Consider the following 22,005-nt stretch of genomic DNA (forward strand, 5'->3'; position numbering starts at 1 on the left):
CACTTAGTCTGTGTCTGTCCTTCCATGCCAGTTTTTTGTCTCAGGTCTACACTTCTTCCTTTCAAGCCTAAAATTCTGTAAATAGCTTTAGGGTTAGTCTCTCTGCTCTGCAATGTCCTCCCCACACCAGCTCATGGTGAGGGGGATTTTAAAGCTGCAAAGGGTTTTGGCCTCCAACTTCACTTCAGTGATGATGATGAAAACACTGTTTGGATGCATTTGGTGATTCACACTAAAAACATTAAGTATCTTAATGTATTTAAAGGAAATGTCAGCATTTCAGTCCAATTTTAGGTTGGACTGAATTGACTTCTGGACATTCTGGTCCCTTCTTTGACTCTGTGGTGAATCTAGAGATGTTTCTTTTACCAGTGGCTCGAGCTAGATGCAGTGTCTCAAGGAGAGGAGTGTTTTGCTCTTGATTGTTTGTGTTGGTTGATGCTTTTTAATGCAAAATACTGGAAATACTGGCTCTCTACTCCCAGTTCAGATGTTTTTTGCAGTAGGAATGTGGAGTTGGTCAGAGTTGTCAGGGGGGAGGGAGGGAAAAGCCAAGTGGCTGCATAAAGGGGCAATGCTTTTAATGTTATGATAGGAAGGCAATGAAAATTGCAAGAGCTCTTTGAGCACTATTTTTAGGCCTTTTCTGCAGGTTTTTTTAGCTTTTATTGAAATAAAACAAAGCTTTTATTGTGTTTTTTTTTTGTCCTCAGGAAGGTAATACTTCAGCACTAAGCAAATATACCTCAGACTGTTGTGCAGGAAGGGATCTCTCAAACAGAAGCAGGGATGGAAGGGGAGGAAGGACATGCTTTGCACTCAGTCATCCCACCAAGTGACTGGCATTTTCAGCTCAATTGTAGCATTTGCCAGCACTTGTTAGAAGCATTTTAGTCGAATTCCACTGTTAAAATACACAAGACTGCCGTGCTGCAGCAGACAACTGAACCAGGTACAGCTGGTGCCCAACTCTGTCCTTCTGAATGTCTCTCTCCAACAAGTGTGATGAGGTGGTTGGGCATCTCCTGGGTAGTTTTTTTATTTATAGAATCCTGGAATGGTTTGGGTTGGAAAGGACCTTAAAGATCATCCAGTCCCACCCCCTGCATGGGCAGGTTCACCTCCCACCAGCCCAGGTTGCTCCAAGCCCCATCCAACCTGCCCTTCAACACTGCCAGGGATGGGGCAGCCACAGCTTCCCTGGGCAACCTGGGCCAGGCTCTCACCACCCTCACAGCCAGGAATTTCCTCCTCATGTCCAACCTCCATCTCCCCTCTGCCAGTTTTAATCCATCCCCCTTGTCCTCTCCCTCCCTGCCCTTGTCCCAGGTCCCTCCCCAGATTTCTTGGAGTCCCTTTAGGCACTGAAAGTCTTCTGTGGAGTCTTCCATAGCCCCAGTTTTCCCCTTCCTAGGATGTAGAGACTGTTCTCCAGCTGAGCTGATGGGGATGTGCTGCCAGAGCCTTTTCACACATCACCTGGCAGGCAGGTGTTGCAGAGTGATAGGGCTCTTGCTTCTGGAGGCTGATAAGTTTGCAGTATCTTGTGTCTGAGGTTCCTTCACACTGCCCAGAGCTGGAGAAATGTCACCTGAACTGCTGCTAAACAAGGCTCCGTCAGGCTGTGTAAATGAGACCAGGGTGTCCCAAGTTGTTTATCACTTGTCTCTGTGTAGTGTTTTAAAAGAGGTTGGCTCTGCCTATGCTGGTCAGCTGAGTTCTGTGCATTGGGAGCTGCTCTGAAATGCCTTCAGGGCTCAGTCCAGAACGTTTCTGATCCAGAGATGATTCCTTTAAAAGACAAGGGAAGGGGTAGGTGAAGTCCTGGTAAGCTTGGCTCTGCTACTTCTTCACCTGCTGAGATCCTTGGAATCTCTGCAGAGATTTTATCTAATCCCTGGAACAGTGTTAACTTCCCACCTTTCTGTTCAAATGCTTACTCTGTTTTGGGCTGTTACTGCCTCATTTATTCCAGGCCAAGCTGATGCACCTCATTATCAAACAGCTGCTATAATTGTGCATGTTGGATCAACGCATCATCTTGTTGGAAGCAGCCCCATTTTTCAGGCTTGCCAGCTGATTTTTTGGTGCTGTCAGTTTGCCATGGCTACTGTGGCACTTGGAGGTTTGGATTTCCTTGGCTCTTCATGCTTTTCTTCTTCAGGGTGGCTACAGGCACTGGGAAGGGTGTTTTCTGAAAAAGCTGAACTTTCCAGGCTGATGCTGTAACTGCTAATTTTTGCTGTATTGGAATAAAGGGAAATGGGAACCCTGAAGAGTATTTTATGTTTTTTCTTTTAAATCTCTGTTTAGTTTGTTTTTATCCATCTCCAGTGAGTAGTTTCCCAGCTCATATGAGGTTTATGAATTAATTATGGTTGAGGCAGGAGTTTCTGTCTTTCAGAGCCTGAGCCTTGTTTCTCTTCCAAGCCAGAATCACACAGACTGTCTCCTGTGTTTGCAGTCTCATGTGTGGTGTTGATGCATTCTTTAACTTTTCACCTCAAAACTGAATTAAAAGAAACAAGGAGGAGAATTAGCCAGTTGTTTGGACCATCAGCAAGCACTGAGCAAACCAGCTCTGGAGCTCTTGGTTTCAGACACAGGCAGCAGGAGAAGACACATTTGGCAGTTACCTCAGTCTGCAGCAGCCTCTGTTGCTGACAGTTTCATGAACAGAGTTCATTGATTTCTATTTGTAGTGTGCCTGAGGGAGAAATGCACTCTTTCTTAGTGCTGTGTGAGGGAACAGCCCCATGTCTTCTTTTATTTTTGCCTGATCTCTTTCTCTGTTGTGTTGCAGGACCTGTCTGGTTCCATAGATGATCTGCCCATGGGTACAGAAGGAGCCCTGAGTCCTGGAGTAAGCACATCAGGGATTTCCAGCAGTCAAGGAGAGCAGAGTAACCCAGCTCAGTCTCCTTTCTCTCCACATACCTCTCCTCACCTGCCAGGCATCAGAGGACCCTCCCCATCCCCAGTTGGATCTCCAGCTAGTGTTGCTCAGTCCCGCTCTGGTCCCCTCTCACCTGCTGCAGTACCAGGTAACATTGCTGGGCCCCTGCCCATCTTTTGGTGGGATTGCCTTGTGCAGCTGGAGAGGGAATTGAAATGGCCAGTGGGAAGGAGCTTTGTGGTCAGTACAAGTGGTTATCAAGGTCCTGTGATCTCATTTGTTTGCTTTAAAAGATCTGTAACTTGTAGAGGATGGGTGGGTTGGCTGGTAAACCAGCAGTGTCATTTGGTTGGGTTGATGCGACTGGTCTCGCTCTTGTTTCTCTTCACTGTGGCTGACGTGCCTTTCTCCTCAAGTTGTTCGTGGTGTTGGTATTTAATCCTCGTGCAGCCTGGGTTTTGTGGTGTGCCATTTTGGTGCTCAACCACTCTCCTCTCTGTGGTGCAGGCAATCAGATGCCACCCCGACCGCCCAGCGGCCAGTCGGACAGTCTCATGCACCCTTCCATGAACCAGTCCAGCATCGCGCAAGACCGAGGTGTGTGGCAGCAGTTAAGCCTTGGAACTGTAAAGCTAGAAGATGTGGAGCTTAAAAACTACCTGGCTTGATGACATGAATTCTCTTGTTGAGATAACATTTGAAAGCTGCTCCAGGTTTATAAGCTGCAAGTGGCACATTCAACTGCTGCTCATGGTTTGGCTTCTTAAAGTTCCATCCAAACTAGTGGTTTGGTTTGTAAGAGGTTTTTTCTGGCTTTTGAAAAACTTTCCTGTAAATGTTACTGGTTCAAGGGCATCCCCTGGCCTTAAACTTGAAAATGAGGGATGCTCAGGACAATATTGTGTCCCTTTTCCCCCTAAGAGAATAAGATTGGTATGAGGGAAAATGTCTGTAAAGTTTCAGCTCTCATGGCTGAAGGTTTGTAGTTGTCAGCCTGAGGGAACAAACAAGCCAACAAAAAATAGCAGCAAGAAGCCCCCAAGGTTTGCAGAGTTGTACTGTCAACTCCTGTGACACCAAGTTGTAGGGTTTCTTTTCTGGGTAACACAGGAAACGGGACCTGTTATCTTAGCAGGTAGCACTGGCTCCTTAATAGCAGCCCCTGTAAAACCTGGGCTGTTGCTGAAAGGATTTTGTTAGTGGGTCCTGGGAGTTGCAGTTACCTAAGAACACGTGTCCAGTGGCACCTCTGGATGCTTTGCACTACTAATTGTCTTCTCCACTCTCTGGGTGCCCAGGTTACATGCAGAGGAACCCTCAGATGCCCCAGTACAGCTCACCCCAGCCTGGCTCAGCCTTATCTCCACGTCAGTCTTCTGGAGGACAGATGCATGCAGGAATGGGGCCCTACCAGCAGAACTCCATGGGGAGCTACGGACCCCAGGGGGGGCAGTATGGACCTCAAGGTGAGGCACAGCACCTCAGGGTGGGAACTGAGCTCAGCAGGGACAAAAGGCCTCTCTCTGAACCATCTTGTCTTTGATAAACTGGTTTTATTTGTCCCCTGGTAATGTGTGGGTAATGCAAAACAGCATGAGTCTCATGAGCTGGAAGGAGCTTTGTTCATGGTGGGTTTGCTGTCGGGGATACTTGTGCTTCTAAATGTGGGATCCTTCCTTTAAAAAGATGTAGGTCATGCATCCAGTGTGACAGAGAAGGGCCTGTTCTCTCTGGAGGGGAAGAAAACTGAGTGTTGCATGTTCTGGAAAGGGTTAAATGAGGGGTTTTTTTTTACTGTCCTGAACTATTTAGCTCACTGGGCTTGGCTGAGGTTTCAGAGAGTTTCAGGCAGCTTTTGGATCAATGTTGTTACTTGGCTGTGTCAAAACATATTTTCTGTGGCTTATATCCAAGTACTTTGACTTTTTGTTGAGGTGTTAACACTCCCCCTCATCTCTGTTAGTGATCTTTAAATATTTGCTGATAGAAGATGTTTATGGTGATTCATACTAGTTGAATGATGTTGTCTTCCACACTTTTTTATCTCCTTAGGAGGTTATCCCAGGCAGCCAAACTACAATGCTATGTCCAATGCCAACTACCCTAGTCCAGGAATGGGAGGAAGCATGAACCCCATGGGAGCAGGGAGCCAGATGCATGGGCAGACTGGTGTGCCACCATACAGTGGGCTTCCTCCAGGGAGGATGAGCCATGCAACCATGGGCAACCGACCTTATGGACCTAACATGGCAAATATGCCACCTCAGGTGGGGACAGGGATGTGTCCCCCTCCAGCTGGCATGAACCGCAAAGCACAAGAGGCAGCTGCTGCTGCCATGCATGCTGCTGCCAACTCCATCCAGACCAGGTATGGAATCAGATTTCCCACCCCCCTGGTTCTCTGTTGAACCCTTTCCCATGTCAGAGGGAAGTTTTAAAGCTGTGGATGGAATAAGTCAAAGTTGGGGTGATGCTGAACATCCACTTCTGGAGGGTTTTGCCCTTCTGGGGACTTCTTCAGTTGTAGAATCATAAATCATAGAACATATTGGGATGGAAGGGACCTCTCAAGGTCACCTAGTCCAACCCCCCTACAATAAGCAGGGACATTTCCAATTAGATCATGTTGCCCCATCAAGCCTGACCTTGAATGTCTCCAGGGATGGGGCCTTCACCACCTCCCTGGGCAACCCATCCCAGTGCCCCACCACCCTCATGTTAAAGAGTTTTTTCCTCATGTCTGAAGTGTCTGAAGTGTTAAAAAAAGCAAGAGTGTAAAGCTTGGAAAAGCAGTTTGTTGGAACACATCAGGACTGACATGCTTAGGGAATTTTGAACATTCACAGGTGAAAATCAGACTCACTCTGAGATCCCCTTCAGTTGTTTTTTGCTTTCTGCTCTGCTTTGTTACACGAAGGACTGAAGAGACACCATGTGTGGTAGAGCCCATAAATCCAGCTGCATCTGTCTGAACCAAGGGCAGTGCTTGTCCAGTGTCAGGAACTTCTTCCTTTTAGGGCCTCCATGAGCAGCTGTGGGAAAGGGAGATGGAATTCAGCACTGAACTTTGCAGCTATTTTCTGTAGTTGTTTTGGGTTTGTTTTTTTTTCATTGCACATTTCAGAGTTAGGTGTATGTGGCCAACCAGAGAGCCATGAACTTGCTTATAAATTGGGTTCCCCCAGTAAAGCTGTTAGATACATTTGTTTCCTGACTGGGCCTTGTGCTCTCCCTCCTGACTTAAGAGCTGCTTCTGCAGTCTCCTCTCTGATGTTATCTGTAACTGCCAAGAGGTCAACCTCCCAAACAACAATAAAGGCATAAAAATCTCATCCTTCAAGTAACAAGTTTGAGCAACACCTGTGGGTGAGGTTTTCTATGTGAAATAATGTAGCTTGTAGGGGTGACAAAAGGGAAGGCAATCTAGAAATACTATTAAATGTGGCTGGAGCCTGCACTGCTCATCCAGACAGATATTCTCACTTGCAGATCTGTTCTTCCTAGTGAAGGCAACTTAACATCTGAAATGAAATTCAGTTTGGGGGTGTAGTAGAACAGGATGAAGGGTGAGAGTGTTGAGAACTGAAGTCCTGCTCTCCAGATGGTTTGTATCTCCTTTTGAGAATGAGGCTTAGGCTGTAGGGTAGCAAAGCTTGAAAAGAGCACTTGATCTTTGGTCTTTAGCTGGGAAAGTGAGCTGAGAAAGTCACTCCTCCACTTCAAGGTTTCTTTTAGCAAACCTGCTTTCCTTAGAAGACAAGATCTTAATGCTTAGTATTTGGATTAAGTCTATTTATTCCTTGCTTTCTCTAGGCCTCCTGGTTATCCCAACATGAATCAAGGGGGAATGATGGGCACTGGACCTCCTTATGGACAGGGAATTAACAGCATGGCTGGAATGATAAACCCCCAGGGCCCTCCCTATTCTATGGGGGGGAATATGGCTAACAACTCTGCAGGTAAGCCAGTGCTGGCTGGCAGGCATTGAATTGATTTCATTGTACTGGATTGAAAATCAGTCTTAAAAGATGCTTTTTAACTTCCTAGGGATGGCAGCAAGTCCTGAAATGATGGGGCTGGGGGATGTCAAATTAACACCTGCAAATAAAATGAACAACAAGGCAGATGGGACACCAAAAGCTGAATCCAAGTCAAAGGTAAAATGTTTTGGGTTTTGTTTTTAATGACTTCATCCTATTCAGTATTCAGGGAAATAAACGTGTTGCATGTTAACTTTGAACTGTGTAATGGTGAGTGTGGTTCCTGAGAGAAACCTCATCTGTTCATCCTCCTTACCCTGAACTGCCTTCTCATGAGCATGGTTGTCCCTGTAGGATGGGATCTACTGCTGCTTCCAACTATAGCTCCAACTCACGAGTGTGGCAGTTTGAGTGGGGTAGCCTCTCTTGGGGTGTGTGACGTTTTGGAGCATAATTAAAGAATCAAGTGTCTTGAAAAGTGTATTTGTGTGTTTTAGAGTAGGCTCTGGCTGAATTTGCACTAAACCACTAAATAACCACGTGTTCAGAACACTCTTCTTGAGGAGCCTGAACTCTGCCATCCCTACAGAGCCCCCAGCCCTCAGTAAGACCAGGAGAGGGACTTTTCTATCTCAATTCAAATGTCCTCCCCTGTTTATGACTCAGGAGTTCAAGCCTCTCTCTGGAATCTCTAACAGATGCCTGGCACACCTTATTGATGTGTTCTCATTGCAATTGTGGGCTGGTCTGGACTTTATTCACTGGAGAGAAGGTACCAGAAACAGATGTACCTTTTGGGTCAGCTTTATCCAAGTGCTCAGATCCTATAAATACCTAAATAGCCTGTTCCTTGGATCAGAGGTGTGAAGGTGAAGACCCTGCAGCTGAAGTGCTCAGTGTAAGGAGAGTCAACCTCAACTAAAACTGATGTCTCCAGCCCTGGCTCTCCTTGAACTGTTCCAGGAGGTTCTTCAGGATTTATCAGGAAAATTTAACCAATTGAGGGTTTTGCTTCTGGGATTCACAGATGGTTCAGAAATGAAGAGGAGCATTTTCTAGTCCTTTGAGACCAATTGATTTCACTTGCAAAATGTGAATTATCACCTGCCACAGTGAAACTGCCAAAAAGATGTGTAAAGAAACCTGAGCTTGTTTCTGGTGCAGGCTTGGAGCTGCTAGTCAGTTATCTCCTCTCCACCTCTGGGAGGTGGTACAGTAAAGACTTACAGTTGTTTCACAAACAAACCTCTTACTAATCCTGTGTTCAAGCCAGAAGAGGGAGGCAAAACAAGTTCTTCAGGGAGTGTTTTTCTTTGCGTTGCTGCTACGGGTTTCAAAAGAACCACCAAAAAAAGCAGTTTCTTAGCCTGGAGTCTCCTCTTCTGCTACTTGAAGGAAAAGAAATGCTCTATGAGATTGGTACCTGTACCACCAGCAGTCTGCAAGAAGGTTCAGAAGATCTCTCACTCATATCTTCTGGCATCTGCCTTTCTATTCTAGACAAACAAGGACTTGAATGCTCTTGGGCTGGGAGGTGCCAGAAGCTACAAATAAGGGTTGTTCTGTCCTCCTGGTCTGCCCTGTTCAAGGATTATCTCAGTCTTGGGTATAGGACTTAGTCTGGATTCATATTCATGTAGAACATCAGTAGATTTGAAGTTCATTTTTACTTTGGAAGCTCATTTTTAAGGAAGCATTTGGAATGCCAAGGCCATTTCTGCCTTTACTCCAAGTGTATGTGATGCAGAGGGCTTAAAAAACCCCCAACATGCTCATGCAAGATGTTAAAGGACCTGGGGGAAGCAGGGCAAGGTGCAGGATCACAGTTTAACTTCCAGACACTTGGACAATGCAGTTAACCAGATGGGTAGGAAATTAGTGTGATAACTGTAAACTTGTATTCCAGATTCCTTCAGTACTTTTCCATATGGGTCTTGTGAATCCTGATGTGCCAACCATAGCAAACCAGTGTAGGAGCTCAGGTCATTCCTGGGAGGCAGGAGATTTCTGCACTTCTGTCAGCAAATGGGCAAGGGAAGAGGGAGGGTCTTTTGGGGGGACCTCTGGTACAAACTCATCAAACAGGTGCCTCTGATCTTCAGGCTTTTTTTAGGGATTTTGATTCATTTGCAGTGTTCTAGTGTCAGTTGAACCTGGCTTCTTCTACTTGACAAGAGAAGAGGCTGCCAAGAGGGCATTGTTCACCCTGGCAGGGTGCAGGAGCCCCAGGGAACCTCACCTGCAGTTAAGGAAGATGTTTTCTCATACATTTGGCAAACAAGCCCACAAAGGATGTGTCAGGTTCTTGAAGTCTGTAGCATTCCTGAAACCTTTCTCTTTAAAAAATACATATTGCTTGAATTCCCCAAGGAGGGGCTGGTTCTGTGACATCTTTGTTGGTTGGTACTTGCCTGAAATTGGTTGGAGACAAGTGTAGGTCTAACATGAAGCTGTTCTTAATATAACAACAGAACTTTGGCCTCTCACCTGCCTGCTTTTTGGAAACCGTCTTAGATGTGAGGTAGCTGCTTTTGTGCTGCTCAGTCCTGATATCTCTTTCCTTCTCCTAGAAGTCCAGTTCCTCTACTACAACCAATGAGAAGATCACCAAACTCTATGAGCTGGGTGGTGAGCCTGAGAGGAAGATCTGGGTAGATCGTTACCTGGCCTTTACTGAAGAGAAGGCCATGGGCATGACAAACCTCCCAGCAGTGGGCAGGAAACCCTTGGACCTTTACAGGCTCTACATCTCAGTGAAGGAGATTGGAGGATTGACTCAGGTGAGTGCCCAGCAGCTTGGGTGGTGATTTGTGGTCTGTGGTCAGAGCTGTCTGGCAGTCCCAAGTCAAGTGAGGATTTGTAGCCCTGACTTTCCATTCAGCTGTTGTTTGGTTTTGATTTTATTTTTTTTTAAATAAGTAATAGGTATAATATTAATAAAACCCAGCATCCTTGAAGTGTGCCAGCTGTCTGGTTGAGAGCAGTCTGTGGTGACATTCAGTTCAGGTGCTTTTTTATCCCTGCTTTGTCTGGTGCAAAGGTTGGTGACCCTGTCTTTTGTGTTTGAATCTGGCTGTCAACTGACCTTGCAGCTCACTTGATTTGCCATCTGTCCCCGTTGGAAAAGTCTTCTCTGGGTGGGGAAGAGAGCTTTGGCTTTTGAACACCACTGGGCCTGCTCTGCTTAGCCCTTCCTGCATTTTTTGTTTTAGCTGAGAAGTGTCCATTTCTTCCCAGACAATTTATTGGAGGAGAAGTAGCTGGGATGTTGAGTTTAGAGCCTCTTGTTTGGTTGTGCAGGTCAACAAAAACAAGAAGTGGCGCGAGCTAGCCACAAACCTCAATGTGGGCACCTCCAGCAGTGCAGCCAGCTCTTTGAAGAAGCAGTACATCCAGTGTCTTTATGCCTTTGAGTGCAAGATTGAGCGAGGTGAAGACCCCCCTCCAGATATCTTTGCAGCTGCTGATTCAAAGAAGTCCCAGACTAAGATCCAGCCTCCATCTCCAGGTGAGTTTAGACAGTGGTTTGAGGTGTGCAATGAATGTTTGAGCTGGAGGATCTCTGGCACTGTACACCCAGCTCCTCCTGCTGTGGGCCAGACTGACTCCAAACTTCACCAAACCCTCTTATCTGTTTCTAATGAGATGTTCTCTGGTTGTGTAGGTAAATTCTTTGGTAACGTGGGAGTGAATGATACTGGGAATAAGTGAAGCTTCTTGGGATAGTTCAGTTTTTGTGTGTCTTAAAGGAAAGCTGAGGAAGGACTTCGGACAAGGGCAGGGAGTGAGCGGACAAGGGCAGGGAGTGAGAGGACAAGGGGGGATGGATTGAAACTGGGAGGGGGGAGATTGAGGTTGGACATGAGGAGGAAATTCTTGGGTGTGAGGGTGGTGAGAGCCTGGCCCAGGTTGCCGAGGGAAGCTGTGGCTGCCCCATCCCTGGCAGTGTTGAAGGGCAGGTTGGATGGGGCTTGGAGCAACCTGGGCTGGTGGGAGGTGTCCCTGCCCATGCAGGGGGGTTGGACTGGGTGATCTTTAAGCTCCCTTCCAACCCAAACCAGTCTATGAAAACATAGATATATACCTACACCTCTGTGCTTATGGGCATTATCCCTTCAAGGTGATCCCTGCATATTCTGCCAGCAGCCCTTGTTTCTCCTCAGCTTTGGGATCTTGCTGGAAAAGTTGTGCCTATTTTGACTATGCAAGTGGGACCTTCTGGGAGTAATGCCTGACGTAGGTGTGCACTTCTCTTCCTCATGAATCTCTTCCTTCTTGTCTTCAGCAGAAGACAGTGAGGACTTTCTGAGGCTTTGTGCCCAGAGAGCTTTGTAAGCCCATTACAAGTTGAATGCTCTAGAATTCAAGTCCTTTAAAATGAACTTCTGCTGTTGTTTCAAATTTGATGGGCTGCTCCAGTTTCTGAATATTTAAACATAGTGTTCAATTCAGGGGAAAAAAGAAACAAGGAGAAAAGGTCCAGGCCAGCAGTGCAGGCTGTACTCTTCAGGCTTTGGAAAGTCTGATCATTTCTGTCTCATTTGCATGGAGTTTGTTGCTTGAATTGCTACTGAACTTGCCAACTTTTTAGATGCTTCAGTTTTCCAGTTTCTTAGAAGTTAAACCTTCAGATGCTTTTTCTGATCAGGAGCCTTTTCGTGTATGTGAAAGAAAAAACTTTGCCTCCTTTGAAGTTCCTGTAATGTTTGTAAAGAAAAAAAAAAGGCTTTTTGGTTCTGAAACCTGATATCTTCCTTGTCTGGCTCCTGAGGAGCTGGGACAATGAACCTTTTTTGGATTGTATTGCAGTTTTGCTCCAGCCCTGCTAAGCCCTTGATGGACAGTGGGCTTGTCCAAATAGTCTCTTGGCAACTACATTTATCTCCCCTCTCTGTTGCAAAGTGGTGGTTTTTAAAGAACTAAATGATGTCTTTTCACTAGTTCAGGAAACCTCCTCCCTGTGTAGCTTCAACCTTGGTGTGTTCTGCAAGATAAAGCAACTTTTGTGTCATTAGACTGAACTTTTGTCTAAAGTGGTGTCTGAGTTCCTCTTCAACTAGACCACAAATCCATCCCCACTTTTCTTTCCAGAACCTCTTTTATGCCCCCCTGAGATTCTCGGCAGTGCAGCAAAGATCTTAAGAACATTTGGAGTTCATCTGGAGAGGGCTGAGAATTTAAGAAAGCCTCTTTAGAACTTCTTGTAGCACTGGGTGCCTGTCAGAGTGGATTAGATTGGATGGTGCATCAATTTAGATTTGGTTGTAGCTACCATGGCAGTACATGAAGGTGCCTCTGTGCTACAGGTGATCTCTTGCTTCAGCAGCAGGAGTTTGCAGGGCTGCTGTCCCAGACTCTGCAGGTTTGTGCAGCTCTGTGCAACCTGGTGTAGTGGGAGGTGTCCCTGCCCATGCAAGGGGGGTTGGATCTAGATGTTTTTTAAAGTCCCTTCCAACCCAAACCGGTCTGTGGTTCTGTGGTAACTGTGTGAATGATGAGGCTCACACTGTGGGATTGTGCATTAACCACTTTTGGAGGCTGCAGAGCACTGAGAGGCCTTGCAGGACAATCATCTGGGTAGAGCTGTTGGTGCTGGAGCTGTTTTCCATGCAGTGTGTGTCCAGAACCCTCAAAAACCAACAGTGTTGACAGAAGTGCCTTGGCCCCCGTGGGCACAGGGCAGGGGTTTCCTGCAAACCTCCTTGAGTTCCTGCTCACCAAGTGTTGGGTGTCCCCCAGGAGGCGTCAGCAGGGCTTGAATTCCCAGAGCATGGACCTGGCCTGGCTCCAACTGTGTGTAAATTTGTGAGTGGGAGGGAGGGATGGTGGAGGGGGGGAAGGTGTGGGGACAAACACCAAATGGCAGCGACGCAGGGAATGTCTCCAGGCCTCTTCCTGCCGATGCCAGCCTGACAAAGGGGAGAATTCCTGGGGGAAGCCAGTGGAGCTGAACTGCTGCTGCTGAAGGAAGGGGAACGGTGGGGAGGGCCCATGAATGAAACTCCCTGCTGAGCTTGACTCTGCCCTTCCTTCTCCTGAGACCTCCCCGGGCTGGGAGGGAGTCACGGAGGAGAGGACAGGGTGCCAGGAAGGTGGGGTGTAAACAAACATGCCCTGGACATGACCTCGGAGGATTTTAATGAATAGCTGAAATGACTCATCAACCAGCAGGGCTGAAGCTGAGGGATATCGGGTGCTGGGGCTGGTAACTAATGGAAACATTAATTAAGAGTTCAGCTCCTGCCAGCTGCGGGGAGCGGGTGAACCTGAGAGCTGGCCCTGGCACAGTGAGCAGGGGCAGAGGAGAGCTCTGGAGCTGGTGGCACAGCTGGATCACACATGATGGCCTGGGAGTTGTGATGAAAGGTCTTAACTACAGCAAAGCCACCCTGCAGAGCCAGGGAACTTGCTGGACGGGTTTTGTTCAGTGAAAGATCCGGCATCTCCAGCATTCCCTGTTCCAGGAATGCTTGGGAGTGGTGCTTGAATTAACCTGCATGGCTTAACCCCCCCTCTCAAGGGCAGAGCAGACAGAGGAGCCTTGTTCTGAGTTACTTGGTGACTTCAGCTGATGTCTCGGAGTTTCCAACACTAGAAGACTCTGGGATTTCCAGGGAAGGGCTCTAACCCACCTTCTTTCTGGGTAGAAAGAGGATGTGAAGGTGATTGTCACTTGGGAAGAAGCAACATGTTGCTTGGTGCACTGTAGAGCATCAGCCTTGGAAACTAGATAGCCTGGGCAAGGCCACACAGTTCCCCAGTGGTGGCGTGGTGTGTGGAAGGGGATCTGGTTAAGAATGAAGGTCGGATGTAAACAAACACACCTTCTCAGCTTTATGTTACTGTTTGTAGTTCTGCAGGGAACGTCTCCAGGCCTCTTCCTGCCGATGCCAGCCTGACAAAGGGGAGAATTCCTGGGGGAAGCCAGTGGAGCTGAACTGCTGCTGCTGAAGGAAGGGGAACGGTGGGGAGGGCCCATGAATGAAACTCCCTGCTGAGCTTGACTCTGCCCTTCCTTCTCCTGAGACCTCCCCGGGCTGGGAGGGAGTCACGGAGGAGAGGACAGGGTGCCAGGAAGGTGGGGTGTAAACAAACATGCCCTGGACATGACCTCGGAGGATTTTAATGAATAGCTGAAATGACTCATCAACCAGCAGGGCTGAAGCTGAGGGATATCGGGTGCTGGGGCTGGTAACTAATGGAAACATTAATTAAGAGTTCAGCTCCTGCCAGCTGCGGGGAGCGGGTGAACCTGAGAGCTGGCCCTGGCACAGTGAGCAGGGGCAGAGGAGAGCTCTGGAGCTGGTGGCACAGCTGGATCACACATGATGGCCTGGGAGTTGTGATGAAAGGTCTTAACTACAGCAAAGCCACCCTGCAGAGCCAGGGAACTTGCTGGACGGGTTTTGTTCAGTGAAAGATCCGGCATCTCCAGCATTCCCTGTTCCAGGAATGCTTGGGAGTGGTGCTTGAATTAACCTGCATGGCTTAACCCCTCTCGAAGGGCAGAGCAGACAGAGGAGCCTTGTTCCGAGTTACTTGGTGACTTCAGCTGATGTCTCGGAGTTTCCAACACTAGAAGACTCTGGGATTTCCAGGGAAGGGCTCTAACCCACCTTCTTTCTGGGTAGAAAGAGGATGTGAAGGCGATTGTCACTTGGGAAGAAGCAACATGTTGCTTGGTGCACTGTAGAGCATCAGCCTTGGAAACTAGATAGCCTGGGCAAGGCCACACAGTTCCCCAGTGGTGGCGTGGTGTGTGGAAGGGGATCTGGTTAAGAATGAAGGTCGGATGTAAACAAACACACCTTCTCAGCTTTATGTTACTGTTTGTAGTTCTTCTGGGAAGTCTGGCCCAGTATGTCCTTGCAGTTTTGAGCTGCTCATGCTTTTTTGTGTTTCATGTGTCTCTTTTTTGAAGGACTCTCTGCTGTCTTCTTGAGGCTTGATGTTCTGAGAGGTTTGGGGTTGCAGCTGTAGGGTGCAAAGCTGCTCACACCACGTTTCTGTTCTTGCAGCGGGTTCAGGCTCAATGCAGGGTCCTCAGACACCTCAGTCCACCAGCAGCTCCATGGCAGAAGGAGGAGACCTGAAGCCACCAACTCCAGCATCAACACCACACAGTCAGATGCCCCCTTTGCCAGGCATCAGGTATGGAACCACTGTACCCTCTTCCACCGTGCTGGATGGCTGTGAGGGTTTCTATCATAGGTGGCTGTTCTGGTGGGATTCCATGGCTTTGCTCCTTTGTATGGGAATAACCATGAGTTTGGGATTAGGGTTAGTGTTGGTAGGACAGTCTTGCCTCTGTTGGAGGAGCATGACTGAGATCCTTCTAGAGGATAACAACACGTGGAGACAAGTATCCTGAGGAGCATTGTGGACCTCTATAATTCTGTGTTTCTATGGTGGTGGTTTTGTTTCCATCAGGAGTAACTCAGTGGGCCTTCAGGATGCCTTTGCAGATGGCAGTGATCCTACGTTCCAGAAGAGGAACTCCATGACTCCAAATCCAGGGTACCAGCCCAGCATGAATACCTCTGACATGATGGGTCGCATGTCTTACGAGCCAAATAAAGATCCTTACAGCAGTATGAGGAAAGGTGAGGAAGTCCTGGCATGCTCCTTTCCCTTTTCTCCTTCAGTGCTAATCCCTGTGTCTGGCTCTGCACTGGAATGTGCTGTAGGAGACCTTCTGCTCACCCTTCTTCCCCAGAAGTAACTTGCTGCTGTCGTGGCAGATGTGTTGATTGGTCCTTCTTTCAATGTTTCAGCTCCAGGAAGCGATCCCTTCATGTCCTCAGGGCAGGGCCCCAACACTGGGATGGGTGACCCTTACAATCGTGCTACAGGTCCAGGGATGGGTAACATGGCCATGGGGCAGCGGCAGCACTACTCCTATGGAGGTCCTTACGACAGAGTGAGGTGGGTACCTGAACCTGCTGAGATCCTGGGCTGCTCAACTCGTGTGAAATTATTGCTGTCTTTTCACTATTGTGACTTTTCTGATCATTTTTTTTCCATTTCCTGGGGCCTACAGGAAAGCTGGGGAGGGATCTTTTACAAGGGCAGGTAGTGATGGGACGAAGGGGGATGGATTAAAACTAGAAGAGGGAGATTGAGGTTGGACATGAGGAGGAAATTCTTGGGTGTGAGGGTGGTGAGAGCCTGGCCCAGGTTGCCCAGGGAAGCTGTGGCTGCCCCATCCCTGGCAGTGTTGAAGGGCAGGTTGGATGGGCCTTGAGCAGTCTGGGCTGGTGGGAGGTGTCCCTGCCCATGCAGGGGGTTGGGACTGGATGAGCTTTAAGGTCCCTTCCAGCCCCAGACCACTCTGAGATTCTATGTGATCCTATGATTTCAGGAGCAAAGGTGAATTTAATTGGACATGTGGGGGTTTTTGTCTTTTCTTCCATGCAGGACGGAGCCTGGCATGGGACCCGAGGGCAATTTAGCAACGGGAACTCCCCAGCCAAACATCATGCCTTCCACCCCGGAGTCAGGGATGTACTCGCCCAGCCGCTACCCGCAGCAGCAGCAGCAGCAGCAAAGGTCTGTGCAGGGTCGTGCCACAAACAGCTCTTCCCAGTTTAAGAGCTCTGAGAATGTGATAGTGAAACATGCATCTGATCTGGGGAGGGACTTGGGACAAGGGCAGGGAGGGAGTGGACAAGGGGGGATGGATTGAAACTGGCAGAGGGGAGATGGAGCTTGGACATGAGGAGGAAATTGTTGGGTGTGAGGGTGGTGAGAGCCTGGCCCAGGTTGCCCAGGGAAGCTGTGGCTGCCCCATCCCTGGCAGTGTTGAAGGGCAGGTTGGATGGGGCTTGGAGAAGCCTGGGCTGGTGGGAGGTGTCCCTGCCCATGCAGGGGGTTGGGACTGGATGATCTTCAAGGTCCCTCCCCATGCAAGCCAGCCTGGGATTCTATAATCAGACAAGTAACACATCTGTTTCTTCTCCAGACATGATTCCTATGGCAATCAATTCTCCACTCAAGGCACATCCTCGGGCAGCCCCTTCCCCAGCCAGCAAACTACCATGTATCAACAGCAACAGCAGGTAACTTACCAGAAAGTTTCTGGTTTGTTGAACTGCAGGGTTTTATCTGTGAAAAAAGGAAGATGAAATCTCTTTAAGCTGTGTGTTTGCTTTATGAATGTGTGAAATTAAAGTTACCAAATAGTTTAAATGTTTTATTTAGCATTCCCAGTGTTGTGTCAGCAAAACAATGTTCTGAGAATAGAGGCTGTGTAATTTGCAGATGTGTGTGCTCTGGTCAGGCAGCAGGAGATCAGGAAGCTTTATTGGGCTTCTCTGCCCCTCTGGAACTTTCTGAGTCCCATCATGTTTCTGTAGCATTTTTGGTCCAAGAGATCAGATGAGTTTGGAGTAATTCCTTGATCATTCTGGGGAGCTGTTTGAGGTGTATCATCCTGCACAACTCAGGGGTTGTTTTGGGTCTTTGACTGAACCTGCAGGCAAAGGCTTCAGACCTGTCCCTGCTCCTCCTCTGCCTCCTACTCATTCTTCTCAAAAGCATCAGGTTTGTTTCAGGACAAGAGTTTTGAATGAACTTGCCATAATCCTTATATATGGCTTGCTCTTTGGGTTGGAGCCAAGACCCATAATGTTTTCCTGATAATTCTGAGTCCTCTGGTTTAGCAGAGTATCGAGAGGGCACTCACTGAGCTGAGCTAAGAATAATTCCAACTGCTCTGCAGTTTGGCTCTGCAACCAGAGCCACGGGGCTGTGAGCCAAGAGGTCGAGTTACTCTGGGACTTGTCATCTCTGAAGGCCTAGAGCTCCATCTGAAGCCAGGCATGACCGTGGAGCTTCTGAGCAGACTGTACAGCCAAACCTTTGGAGGCAAGAGAAGTCTTGGATTTTGTCTCAGCAATTGACTGTTCTCTCCGTTTACACTTAAAAGAAGGAGAGGGAGTTCTTGCTCCTTTCAGTGCTGTGTTTTGAAATCTATAGGAAAGGAAACGTCTGTTTGCTGGGAAATACAAGAGCAAAAGGGTCTGATAAAATTCCTGGATGTGAAGGGAAACGAGGACCTGTGCACAGTTTGGTTTGTGGTGCATGTATAGTAGAGCTGAGTCTTTTCTCCAGGAAAGTCCTTTCTGTGGGCAGGCCTCTGCCCCAAGGCATCATTGTAGAATCCACAAGGAAACCAGCCAGCCAGCCACAAGGAATTGCTCTTGGCTTGGGAAACTGAAAAGCTGATCCAACTTGGTGTTGGATATGGCTGACAATGAGATGAGTCTTGCCCTCTCCAGGGAAGGGCCAGGAGGGTGATCGGAGCACTGGAGAACCTGCCAGATGAGGAGAGGCTGAGAGAGCTGGATTGGTTCAGCCTTGAGAAGAGAAGGCTCAGGGGAGATGTTATCACCCTGTCCCAGTCCATAAAGGGTGGCTGCAAAGAGGATGGAGACTACCTTTTTACCAGGAGTCCCATGGAAAAGAGAGGGGGTGATGGGTACAGGTTATTCCTGGAAAAATTATTCACCATGAGGGTAGGAAGGCCCTGGCCCAGGTTGCCCAGGGAAGCTGTGGCTGCCCCATCCCTGGCAGTGTTGAAGGGCAGGTTGGATGGGGCTTGGAGCAGCCTGGGCTGGTGGGAGGTGTCCCTGCCCATGCAGGGAATGGAAGATCTTTAAGGTCCCTTCCAACCTAAACCAGTCTGGGATTCTGTAATTCCTATTGGACTCCAAAGAGAAGAGTCAGATATTGGAATTGTCTCCCACGGGAAGTGGTGGATTCCCCCACATTGGACAGTTTTAAGTCTCAGCTGGACAGGATGTTAGGCCACCTCATTAAACCGTGTTATTGCCTGGCAAGGTTGGACCAGACGATCATTGAGGTCCCTTCCAACCTGACATCCCATGATTCTATGACTCTCTGGTTCCCATACAGGCCACACTGTGGTGCATATCCTCAGGCTCTGAGCAGCTCTTGAGCTTTTGGGTTCCTTGCTTCTCAGCAACTAACCCTGGGCCTGCCTTCCTTTCCCCCCTGCAGAACTACAAGCGGCCGATGGACGGCAGCTACGGGCCGCCCGCCAAGCGGCACGAGGGCGAGATGTACAACGTGCCCTACAGCACAGGGCAGGGGCAGAGCCAGCAGCAGCTGCCCCCAGCACAGAGCCAGCAGCCCAGCCAGCAGCAAGCTGCACAGCCCTGTCCCCAGCAGGACCTGTACAACCAGTACGGCAGCACGTACCCCGCCGCCGGCCGCACCCCCGCGGGGCCGCAGAACCAGTTCCCCTTCCAATTCGGCAGAGACAGGGTCTCAGCTCCCCCGGGTTCCAACGCTCAGCAGAACATGCCTCCTCAGATGATGGGTGGACCCATCCAGTCTGCTCCGGAGGGTCCTCAGCAAGGCTCCATGTGGCAGGGGCGCAATGACCTGGGGTACAGTTACCCCAACCGGCCCAGCGCCGGCTCCGCGCCGCAGGGACCGGCCTACCACGGAGTGACGCGAACGGATGAAATCCTGCATTCAGACCAGAGGGTCAACCATGAGGGACCATGGCCTTCCCACGGGAACAGGCAGCCTCCTTACGGCCCCTCTGCCCCCGTGCCCCCAATGACGAGGCCCCCCCAGTCTAATTACCAGACCCCCCCCAGCATGCAGAATCACATTCCTCAGGTATCCAGCCCAGCACCTCTGCCCAGACCTCTGGAGAATCGCACTTCTCCAAGCAAATCTCCATTCCTGCACTCGGGGATGAAAATGCAGAAGGCAGGACCTCCTGTCCCTGCCTCGCATATAACACCAGCAGCTGTCCAGCCTCCCATGATCCGACGGGACATCACCTTCCCCCCGGGATCAGTAGAAGCCACACAACCTGTGTTGAAGCAGAGGAGGCGGCTGACGGCAAAAGATATTGGTAAGAGGCAACTCCTGCTTTTCTCCTTGGGCCTGTGGAGGGGATGGGTGCTGCCCTTGGGTCATGTCAAGTGGCAGGGCCCTGCTGGAAGGAATTCTGGTTGTGGAGGTTAGTTGTGTTTTCACAACTTGTGTTAGAAGGGCAACCAGGCTGATGAGGGAGGGGCCTGGAGAACAGGTCTTGTGTGGAGAGGCTGAGGGAGCTGGGTTCAGCCTGGAGAAGAGGAGGCTGAGGGGAGACCTAATTGCTCTCTACAGCTCCCTGAAAGGAGGTTGTCCTGAGGCAGGTGTTGGCCTCTTCTCCCTAGTGACCAGATACAGGGCAAGAGGAAATAGGGTCAAATTGCACCAGGGATGTTCAGACTGGATATTAGGAAAAATTTCTTCACTGCAAGAGTGGTGAGGCCTTGGAACAGGCTTTCCAGAGAGCTGGGGAAGTAACTGTCCCTGGAGGCATTCAAAAAAACAGGTGGACGTGGTGCTGAGGGAGATGGTTTAGTGGTCACAGGGGTGCAGGGCTGACAGTTGGACTTTATGATCTTGAAGGTCTTTTCCAACCCTTCTGTGATTCAGACATCATTTTTGCACTGTCTGTGCAAGGATTACTGGTACCTGCAGTCTATACATCATCTGAAACAGGCTGTGCTCTTCATGGGTCCAAAAATGCAGGATCAGGTATCTTCTTTTTATTTTTAAACTCCAGGAGCTGGAAGTATCATGTGTTTATGTTACAGGAACTCCTGAAGCCTGGAGAGTGATGATGTCTCTGAAGTCCGGGCTGTTAGCTGAAAGTACGTGGGCCTTAGATACCATAAACATCCTGCTCTATGATGACAACAGCATAATGACCTTCAACCTCAGCCAGGTGGGTGCAGATGCTCTCTTATGCAGGTCTTTGAAGTGCTAATTTAGTAGGGTTTTCTGTCAGTGAGGTGGCAACGAGCAGCTCATGACCTTGCAGGCTCAGAGTCCTGGATGTCCCTGGGCCTGCAGAGCATGCCAGGTCTGAGGAGAGAGAGTGGCTGGGTAGCTGTGGGCTGGTTATCTCCAGCATGTGGAATTTGTGTGGTATGCAGGTGTGTTCTCCCTCCTTTCTGCATGGATGTGTTGCCTCTACACTGAGGAATAGGAGTGGGGAGGTCTTTGCAGTGAGAGAGCTGTGAGAGGCTGGAGGCTGCTCGTGTTTCTGGGTGCTGATGGTGTTTCTCCACCCCTGGCTCTGGTGAGACAGTGTGTGGTGAGGCTGGGATGCCAGCCTGGAGGGCCAGCCTTGCTCAGTTAGTTCCCACTTGCCCCCGTGGCCACTGTCAGAACTGCTCAGCAGCACTGCAAGGGCTGTTCTGCTTTGTGCTGCCCTCCCAGCCAGGGAGGAGGTACAACCCAGAGCACACCTGTGTTGTTTGCACAGGTCTGTGTGCATGGATGGAAGGTGGCAGCTTGGATACCAACCATCAGTGTCTGGCTTTGCCTGGATTCCTCTGCTCAGAGGATGGAAAACTCTTGCAAACAGTTTAAAGCCAGCATGAAAAGAACCCATTAATTAACATCAATGCTTAAATTCTTCAGCTCTTTATGCCCTGCTTTTCCTATTGCTTGTGTTGGCCTAAGTTGTTTTCTGATCACTGTTCCCTTCCTTCCTTCCCCTCCTGTTTTTCCTCCCCCCTTGCAGCTGCCAGGCCTGCTGGAGCTCTTGGTGGAGTATTTCCGGCGCTGCCTGATCGAGATCTTTGGAATCCTGAAGGAATATGAGGTGGGAGACCCAGGTCAAAGAACACTATTAGATCCTGAAAGGTTCTGCAAGTCTTCAGCTTCCTCTCCTGAAGAAGGGGAGGAGGATGATGAACCGCGGAGCCTGAACTGCGAGGAGGAAGAAGAGGATGAGGAAGAAGAGGAGGCCGCGTTTTCCAGCAAGGATAAAGCACCTCTAGAGAGCAGCGAGGAAAAACTAACGAGCAAATTTGACAAGCTGCCAGTCAAGGTGGTGCAGAAAAACGACCCCTTTGTGGTGGATTATTCAGACAAGCTGGGGCGAGTGCAGGAGTTCGAGAGCGGGCTGCTGCACTGGCGGATCGGCGGCGGCGACACCACGGAGCACATCCAGACCCACTTCGAGAGCAAGACGGAGCTGCCGGCGCCTCATAAACGAGCCTCCTGCAGCTCTGCCTTGAGGAAACGTTCAGCAGCTGAGAGCAATCCCAGCACTAGGGAAGGAGAGGCTCCTCCAGCTGACAGCTCCTC

General features: G+C 49.2%; 1 protein-coding gene across 1 annotated transcript in view; it reads left to right on the forward strand.

Moving 5' to 3' along the window:
- The window catches only part of ARID1A (AT rich interactive domain 1A (SWI-like)), a 38,719-nt gene that overhangs the window by 15,313 nt on the left and 1,401 nt on the right, over window positions 1-22,005 (forward strand). Inside the window, exons 4-19 of the mRNA XM_010003676.1 lie at window positions 2,804-3,044; window positions 3,404-3,493; window positions 4,195-4,362; window positions 4,949-5,264; window positions 6,710-6,855; window positions 6,944-7,053; window positions 9,447-9,656; window positions 10,177-10,384; window positions 14,895-15,027; window positions 15,307-15,479; window positions 15,651-15,801; window positions 16,294-16,425; window positions 16,838-16,934; window positions 18,898-19,768; window positions 20,502-20,632; window positions 21,437-22,005. The exon at window positions 21,437-22,005 is cut by the window's right edge and continues 1,401 nt beyond it. Coding sequence (XP_010001978.1) covers window positions 2,804-3,044; window positions 3,404-3,493; window positions 4,195-4,362; window positions 4,949-5,264; window positions 6,710-6,855; window positions 6,944-7,053; window positions 9,447-9,656; window positions 10,177-10,384; window positions 14,895-15,027; window positions 15,307-15,479; window positions 15,651-15,801; window positions 16,294-16,425; window positions 16,838-16,934; window positions 18,898-19,768; window positions 20,502-20,632; window positions 21,437-22,005 — 3,746 coding nt within the window. The remainder of the gene's footprint in view (window positions 1-2,803; window positions 3,045-3,403; window positions 3,494-4,194; window positions 4,363-4,948; window positions 5,265-6,709; window positions 6,856-6,943; window positions 7,054-9,446; window positions 9,657-10,176; window positions 10,385-14,894; window positions 15,028-15,306; window positions 15,480-15,650; window positions 15,802-16,293; window positions 16,426-16,837; window positions 16,935-18,897; window positions 19,769-20,501; window positions 20,633-21,436) is intronic.

Source organism: Chaetura pelagica, unplaced genomic scaffold (genome assembly GCF_000747805.2).
Source record: "Chaetura pelagica isolate M959 unplaced genomic scaffold, ChaPel_1.0 scaffold698, whole genome shotgun sequence".
In the NCBI taxonomy this organism is placed as follows: domain Eukaryota; kingdom Metazoa; phylum Chordata; class Aves; order Apodiformes; family Apodidae; genus Chaetura; species Chaetura pelagica.